Source organism: Oncorhynchus kisutch, linkage group LG27 (assembly GCF_002021735.2).
Source record: "Oncorhynchus kisutch isolate 150728-3 linkage group LG27, Okis_V2, whole genome shotgun sequence".
Classification (NCBI taxonomy): domain Eukaryota; kingdom Metazoa; phylum Chordata; class Actinopteri; order Salmoniformes; family Salmonidae; genus Oncorhynchus; species Oncorhynchus kisutch.
Window position 1 is genome coordinate 42,639,654 of NC_034200.2, and position 8,445 is coordinate 42,648,098.

An 8,445-nucleotide genomic window follows, 5' to 3' on the forward strand; every position below is an offset into this window, starting at 1 on the left:
CAACCTGACCGCAACTAGCGGCCTCCTGACCACCACTAGCGGCCTCCTGACCACCACTAGCGGCCTCCTGACCACCACTAGCGGCCTCCTGACCACCACTAGCGGCCTCCTGACCACCACTAGCGGCCTCCTGACCACAACTAGCGGCCACCTGACCACCACTAGCGGCCTCCTGACCACAACAGGCCCCGGTTTCCCCAAAGCAACTTCAGGCTAGTTAGTTAATCGTTAGAAACTTTTGTAGTGAGCATCGTTAAATCTCCCCAGCCGTTTCCCAATCCTATAGTTGTTTACGAGCGTTTTCAAGTGACACGTTATCTAACTCCCCTCTAATCTAACTCTACCAGACTATTGCCAGACTATAAAGTCTTTATATTCCCTGCAGCTGATGAAGGCGATGAACAAGTCCAATGAACACGTCCTGGCCATGGGGGCGTGTTTTAACGAGCTGGCCGACTCCCACCTGGTGTGTATTCAGAACGACGACGGAAACTACCAGACACAGGCCATCAGTATCCACCACCAACCACGTAAAGGTACACACACACACGACATGGGGAGTCATAGTTTATCAAATGGACTAACAAAACCATGGATGGAATCAATATTTCCTGTTTTTTCTTCCAGTGACTGGCGCCTGCTTCTTTGTGTTCAGTGGTTCTCTGAAGGCATCTTCTGGATACCTGGCCAAGACCAGCATTGTGGAGGGTACAACATCCTACAATATCTCCAAGTTAGAGACTGCATTTTCAATATCCCGTCAGGGGGAATTAAGGACCTCTTATAGACTGTCAGAGCACACACAGTGTATGTGTGTTAGATTAGGTTTTTTCAAACTCGGGACGGGGCCCTGAAAATAGACAACATTTATTAAGGTGAGGCACGTGTCAAAAGATACACGTCAAATAACACAATTCTATTCTAGAATGTTGTGTGTTCTGAATTTGCACGTGCAAAACAAGCGCCACCACTACTACCAGTAGCACTGTCAGAGCTGTATGAACGCAAGTAGCCAAACGAGCACGAACCATGTGTTTACAATACCGCGTTGGTGAAAATACACCAAATTATTAGGGTGAGGCACATGGGCTACTAACAGCTTACTACACAAAACACTTGTATGCTGTAGCTAAGGAAGTAATGCTGTAGCTAAGGAAGTAATGCTGTAGCTAAGGAAGTAATGCTGTAGCTAAGGAAGTAATGCTGTAGCTAAGGAAGTAATGCTGTAGCTAAGGAAGTAATGCTGTAGCTAAGGAAGTAATGCTGTAGCTAAGGAAGTAATGCTGTAGCTAAGGAAGTAATGCTATCTCCCTGGTATATCATTTATGCAGCAGCATACAAGCCATTTTTGGACCCATTTTGTTAAGGTGGTGTAGCGGTTCTTTGTTGGCAAATTTTGTCATCCAAACTTTGATCCAGGTCTGGCATTCGCTGGATTTATGGTGGGAACTCAGAACCAAAACACACAGCAACACACTCCACTGAATAGCAGGCTAACGTTAGCGGTTGCTTTGCAACGCTTGCAGTTAGCCACTGATTCCAAACGACTCGTTGTTGAATTTGCGATTTCCAACTTGTTGTGTAATCTTTATGTACAATGAAAGTCAGTCCAATCAAAGCTACTGTAGATATGTGATGTCATTCTATCTGTGGCCAATGACCTTGAGCCTTCTTGGATGGGCACTTCTAATAGAACTCTATGGGAGAAGCCAAGGGGCAAACAATTTTGAGCTCTGACCTTAGAATTGGGGATGACGTAATGTCCCATGAGTGACATGAAGCAGAGCCAATCAGGCGCAACGCTCTATTTTCTGCTTGCTAGCCCCAACACCACAGAAAGCACTGAGCTAGGCTGAAACACCTGCATTTTGGAGCTGCCTCACTTAAGAAAACAAGAGAGACCATGTTTGTTTGTGGCTTTAACTAAATTACGACTTTATTTTTTACATTTCTTGCAAACTGATATACGTATTAATGCCAAAACCATTTTTTCACCTAAGTGTGGTGCTCAAAACAGGTGGAGTAGCCCCACATGCCCTGAATGACAGATCGCCACTGCCTATTTACATTGATCACCCTTGAGCTGTTTCTACAACTTGATTGGAGTCTACCTGTGGTAAATTCAATTGATTGGACATGATTTGGAAAGGCACACACCTGTCTATATAAGGTCCCACAGTTGACGGTGCAGGTAGAGCAAAAACCATGAGGTCCGAGAGATACTTAATGAAAACCTGCTCCATTGCACTCAGGACAACGACCCTAAGCACACAGCCAAGACAACACAGGAGTAACATCGGGACAAGTCTCTGAATGTCCTTGAGTGGTCCAGCCAGAGCCCGGACTTGAACCTGTTCGAACATCTCTGGAGAGACCTGAAAATAGCTGTGCAGTGACGCTCCCCATCCAACCTGACAGAGCTTGAGAAGGTCTGCAGAGAATAATGGAAGAAACTCCCCAAATACAGGTGTGCCAAGCTTGTAGCGTCATACCCAAGAAGACTAGAGGCTGTAATCACTGCCAAATATGGTTCAACAAATTACTGAGTAAAGGGTCTGAATACTTATGTAAATGTGATATTTCAGTGTTTAATTTGGTATAAATGAGCAAAAATGCTATGTCATTTTGGGGTATTGTGATGTCATTGTGGGGTATTGTGATGTCATTGTGGGGTATTGTGATGTCATTGTGGGGTATTGTGATGTCATTGTGGGGTATTGTGATGTTATTGTGGGGTATTGTGATGTCATTGTGGGGTATTGTGATGTTATTGTGGGGTGTTGTGTGTAAATTGAGGGGGAAAAAACAATTGAATCCATGTTAGAATAAAGCTGTAACACAACATGTATAAAAAGTCAAGGGGTCTGAATACTTTCCAAAGGCATTGTATCTGTTGTTCACCTGTAGATGGTGTGATGGTGCAGATCACAGCAGAGACCATGGATGCTCTACGGCAAGCCCTCAGGGACATGAAGGACTTTAGTATCACCTGTGGCTGGGCAGACCAGGAGTACAGCCAGGAACATGTTCACATTCAGTGGATAGATGACGATCACAACTTTTTCAATAAGGGGTGAGGAAGGGAACTGGGGAATCTCTATACTCTAGTTTCTCTTCTGTGATGTCGTGTCCTAGTGTTCCCTGCCTTAATATCTATCTAAAGATGTTTAGAAGACGTTTTTAAAGTAAGTGTCTTATCTAAAACTCACCCCCCCGTTCCCCACCAGGGTAATTAGTCCTATTGATGGGAAGTCTATGGAGTTCATCACCAGCGTGAGAATCTTCCACGGTTCAGAGTTCAAGGCTGATGGGAAGGTCATCCGCTGGACAGAGGTGATGTCACTAAGCAACGACTAGGTTCAGTAAACACAAAGCCAGACAAACATTTTGAAACAGGGAGGCACTACCTGATCTTGTTTTACGAAGGTGTGAATACGACCTCAAGTTTCCGCTCAACACAATCTGCAGCGTGTGATAAAACAATATGAATAATAAATGATATTTACTCCTTTTAGGTGTTTTTCCTACAGAGTGAGGACCAGCCCAACGGTCTGAGTGACCCTGCTGACCACAGTCGCCTGACGGAGAACGTGGCGAGGGCTTTCTGCGTGGCGCTCTGCCCACACCTCAAACTGCTGAAGGAGGAAGGCATGGCTAAGCTGGGCCTAAGGGTCACCCTCGAGTCTGACCAGGTACGGACTCGGTTCCTCACTTTCTGGCCACACCAGAAATTAATCAAAATCGCAAATCAGAAATGCGCAGGGGCAGACATCAGCGCTGGCATTTCAAACACACTAGCCCCCCCCTCCAGGCACCCCCACCGTGGGAAATAACAGGCCCTACTCCCACCGGTACCTGGTTAGATATAGGATAATAACGGCCCTTCCCTGTTCTCTTTTCTCCCAGGTGGGTTACCTAGCAGGAAGTAACGGCCAGCCTCTCCTCTCCCATTACCTGAGGGACCTGGACAGTACTCTGATACCTGTCATCCACAGAGGGGCGTGTCAACTCAGCGAGGGACCTGTCGTCATGGAGCTGGTTTTCTACATCCTGGAAATCCTCTCCTAGGAGACGGAGGCACCGCTTAGCAACGGACCAACACCCCAGACGCTGATCTCCTAGTTCTCTCTCTCTAATCCTCATCCTCTATTTTTCCCTCCCATCTTGCCTCTCCTGTTCTTCAGAGAGAGGCTGTGAGGGGCAGCTAGCTGATGTTGCCATCCCTTCAACAGACAGCGGTGGGGATGGTTACCAGCTAGCTGATGTTGCTATCCCTTCAACAGACAGCTAGGGCCTCTCCAGTCCACCTATGCATCATGTCCACGCTGATCACATGAAATTACATTTTTCCTCAAAACACAACTTTATATATTGGAGTGCCTTTGCTTTTTTCACGACCGTTAGAAACAATGTCGTGTTTCTACGTATGTGAATTTAGCTAGCCAAGTCGCCATGACAATGCCTACAAGTGTGATCGAGGATTTCTATTGGAGAAGCAGTTCCTGTCGATCGTCATACTGTACACTGTCTTTGGTCTGGGAGCTAGCCAACCTAGAGGACAAAGCAGAAGCACTGCTCTCTGGGAAACGTAGTGTCCGAAGGCCATGTTGTAGCATGGGCGCTTTGAGGACTCCATGTAGAGGTGTCCAAAGCTCTGCCTGATGAGACTACACTTTTCTCTGCTGACAGGGACTTCACACGGTCCAGTGGGCTGGGAAGATTAAGAACTCAGATGAGTGGATGGAGAGGGGGTAGAGCGAGAACAAGAGGATCTGGTGATGCTGTTTAATTTGCATCCTGGTGCTCAGTTCCAGCAGTCACAACTCTTTACAGTGGAAGGAAGGAACAACTTACCTGTCGTTTTCAGCCTGGCTTTTAGCCAATGATCACCAAATGCTTCATTTCTGACATTGATGGACTACAGTTTGTTTTGCTTGTTATTTTGTTTAGGCAGGGCTGCAATTGGCTCAATAGCTCATCCAGAGATCCAACACCAAGATTGTCAGTCTCACTAGAACTGTTAAGCAGTTGGACCACTTAGTCGAAAGCACAATGTCTAAGAGAGGTGGTGTGGGTGTTTACTGATTTTACTGTCAGACTTAATAGGTCAAAGATCCTGAACCGTGGAGATCAACCAAACTTTATATGGCTGAGCTTCATGCCACCCTTCTGATTAAAACAGGTTTCCAATGCTTTACCAGAACATTCTAACAGGAAGCATAACAAACAGTCTCTGGCCTCTCATTGGCCACCCGAGGGGATTGGTTGGAGTCTTGGGATTTGAAATGCATTGTGGTCTGATCCTTCACCAGCCCCGTCCTTCCACCGTCAACCAGCCCCGTCCTCCCACCGTCAACCAGCCCCGTCCTCCCACCGTCAACCAGCCCCGTCCTCCCACCGTCAACCAGCCCCGTCCTCCCACCGTCAACCAGCCCCGTCCTCCCACCGTCAACCAGCCCCGTCCTCCCACCGTCAACCAGCCCCGTCCTCCCACCGTCAACCAGCCCCGTCCTCCCACCGTCAACCAGCCCCGTCCTCCCACCGTCAACCAGCCCCGTCCTCCCACCGTCAACCAGCCCCGTCCTCCCACCGTCAACCAGCCCCGTCCTCCCACCGTCAACCAGCCCCGTCCTCTCTGTAAGTGATGGAGAGGATACTAGAGGGACGGAAGCAACTTCAGTAAATTGTTACCTGTGGTTGCTTCCCAAATTGCACTACATTTGACCGGAGCCATATGGGACGGAATCTATAGGTGACCCTATCCTCCTGACCTGTGAGCCAAAGCAACTATTCAACAGATTGATGCTGCTCTCCTCCTCCATCCACAGAGCCCACAGCATCCTCCTCCACCCACAGAGCCCACAGAGCCCACAGCGTCCGCCTCCGCCCACAGCGTCCGCCTCCGCCCACAGCGTCCTCCTCCGCCCACAGCGTCCTCCTCCGCCCACAGTGTCCGCCTCCGCCCACAGCCCCCGCCCCCAGTGTCCTCCTCCGCCCACAGCCCCCGCCCCCAGTGTCCTCCTCCGCCCCCAGTGTCCTCCTCCGCCCACAGCCCCCGCCCACAGTGTCCTCCTCCGCCCACAGCCCCCGCCCCCGCCCACAGTGTCCTCCGCCCCCAGTGTCCTCCTCCGCCCACAGCCCCCGCCCCCGCCCACAGTGTCCTCCTCCGCCCACAGCGTCCGCCTCCGCCCACAGCGTCCTCCTCCGCCCACAGCGTCCGCCTCCGCCCACAGCGTCCGCCTCCGCCCACAGCGTCCGCCTCCGCCCACAGCGTCCGCCTCCGCCCACAGCGTCCACCTCCGCCCACAGCGTCCGCCTCCGCCCACAGCGTCCGCCTCCGCCCACAGCGTCCTCCTCCGCCCACAGCGTCCTCCTCCGCCCACAGCGTCCTCCTCCGCCCACAGCGTCCTCCTCCGCCCACAGCGTCCTCCTCCGCCCACAGCGTCCTCCTCCGCCCACAGAGCCCACAGCGTCCGCCCACAGAGCCCACAGCGTCCGCCCACAGCGTCCTCCTCCGCCCACAGCGTCCTCCTCCGCCCACAGCGTCCTCCTCCGCCCACAGCGTCCTCCTCCGCCCACAGCGTCCTCCTCCGCCCACAGCGTCCGCCTCCGCCCACAGCGTCCGCCTCCGCCCACAGCGTCCTCCTCCGCCCACAGCGTCCTCCTCCGCCCACAGCGTCCTCCTCCGCCCACAGCGTCCTCCTCCGCCCACAGCGTCCTCCTCCGCCCACAGCGTCCTCCTCCGCCCACAGCGTCCTCCTCCGCCCACAGCGTCCTCCTCCGCCCACAGCGTCCTCCTCCGCCCACAGCGTCCGCCTCCGCCCACAGAGCCCACAGCGTCGTCCTCCGCCCACAGCGTCCGCCCCCGCCCACAGCGTCCGCCTCCGCCCACAGCGTCCGCCTCCGCCCACAGCGTCCGCCTCCGCCCACAGCGTCCGCCCCCGCCCACAGCGTCCGCCCCCGCCCACAGCGTCCGCCTCCGCCCACAGAGCCCGCGTCCGCCCCCGCCCACAGCGTCGTCCTCCGCCCACAGCGTCCGCCCCCGCCCACAGCGTCCGCCCCCGCCCACAGCCCCCGCCCACAGCGTCCGCCCCCGCCCACAGCGTCCGCCTCCGCCCACAGCCTCCGCCCACAGCCTCCGCCCACAGCCTCCGCCCACAGCCTCCGCCCACAGCCTCCGCCCACAGCCTCCGCCCACAGCCTCCGCCCACAGCCTCCGCCCACAGCCTCCGCCCACAGCCTCCGCCCACAGCCTCCGCCCACAGCCTCCGCCCACAGCCTCCGCCCACAGCCTCCGCCCACAGCCTCCGCCCACAGCCTCCGCCCACAGCCTCCGCCCACAGCCTCCGCCCACAGCCTCCGCCCACAGCCTCCGCCCACAGCCTCCGCCCACAGCCTCCGCCCACAGCCTCCGCCCACAGCCTCCGCCCACAGCCTCCGCCCACAGCCTCCGCCCACAGCCTCCGCCCACAGCCTCCGCCCACAGCCTCCGCCCACAGCGTCCTCCTCGTACAGTTCAAAAACACTGCCTAAATGATTTTGAATGTGTCATTATACAAATAACATTTTTGCAGGAACTAAAAATGAGATGCACTGGAGTCTAAGCCATTTAAACCGTTTAGCTGAGAACTTGGTCAAAGACTGGCCATACTTCAACATCCATTATGTGTAAGCTGCTCTGAGAATAGGGTGCTGTTTGGAACATAAGACTGCCCTCTACTGTGGGAAGGGACCTGAATGTTTTTGTGCAACTGTTTGTTGCTAAATTTGGCAGCAAGCCAAAATTTCTCATTCAGATTTAGCAGTTCATAAATAAGTAGGTAAACATCAGGGGGTGGCAGGTAGCCTGTAACCAAAAGGTTACCAGATCAAATCCCAGAGCTGACCAGGTGAGAATGTCGTTCTGCCCCTGAACAAGGCAGTTTAACCCACTGTTCCTAGGTCATTGTAATTAAGAATTTGTTCTTAAATCAACGACACTCAACTGTATGTGAAGAACATTGTGGGTTTCAGACAGTATTGAGGGCAAACTATGGTGATTGGAGGATCAGAACCACCTGCCCAATAAGGACACTTGTTTTGCATGAATGAATTCTGCCTAGTCAACAAGGTTATGCTCAAGAGTGACCATGCGGACGTGCCCCAATGAACAGGACTCGCATTTCTGGAGCGAAGTGTTCGTCTGCATGACAGTGGCTTCCTAAATCCTTACACTTGTGTGCAACTTCCAAGATGACATTTTAGGTTGTTTGAGCTCATTCATAGCTTTGTGTACCCTTACTGGTAACAGGGAGGGACCTACCTGAATTTGTCCAATAGAGTAGTGCACACTATCAAAGGTAGCATTTTGTTATTCAATTGAATAGACTTACCAATACCCGAAGGCCATTGCATAAAGACAAACCAACTACTCGGCTTTGACCTGTGTATCAGTCAGGCTGGACT

General features: G+C 52.8%; 2 protein-coding genes across 2 annotated transcripts in view; one reads left to right on the plus strand and one right to left on the minus strand.

Annotated features, from left to right (window-relative positions):
* The window catches only part of LOC109879699 (zinc finger FYVE domain-containing protein 9), a 38,736-nt gene extending 34,528 nt beyond the window's left edge, over positions 1–4,208 (plus strand). Inside the window, exons 15-20 of the mRNA XM_031806766.1 lie at positions 386–536; positions 628–708; positions 2,908–3,073; positions 3,228–3,333; positions 3,516–3,692; positions 3,907–4,208. Coding sequence (XP_031662626.1) covers positions 386–536; positions 628–708; positions 2,908–3,073; positions 3,228–3,333; positions 3,516–3,692; positions 3,907–4,068 — 843 coding nt within the window. The 3' untranslated portion in view covers positions 4,069–4,208. The remainder of the gene's footprint in view (positions 1–385; positions 537–627; positions 709–2,907; positions 3,074–3,227; positions 3,334–3,515; positions 3,693–3,906) is intronic.
* Positions 4,209–5,787: 1,579 nt separating this feature from the next.
* Positions 5,788–8,389, minus strand: LOC116357795 (loricrin-like). The gene is made up of 2 exons (XM_031806767.1): positions 8,373–8,389; positions 5,788–7,525 (listed from the first exon to the last, which is right to left on the minus strand). Exons 1-2 carry the CDS (start codon positions 8,387–8,389, stop codon positions 5,788–5,790), a joined length of 1,755 nt encoding a protein of 584 aa, XP_031662627.1.
* Positions 8,390–8,445: the final 56 nt, after the last annotated feature.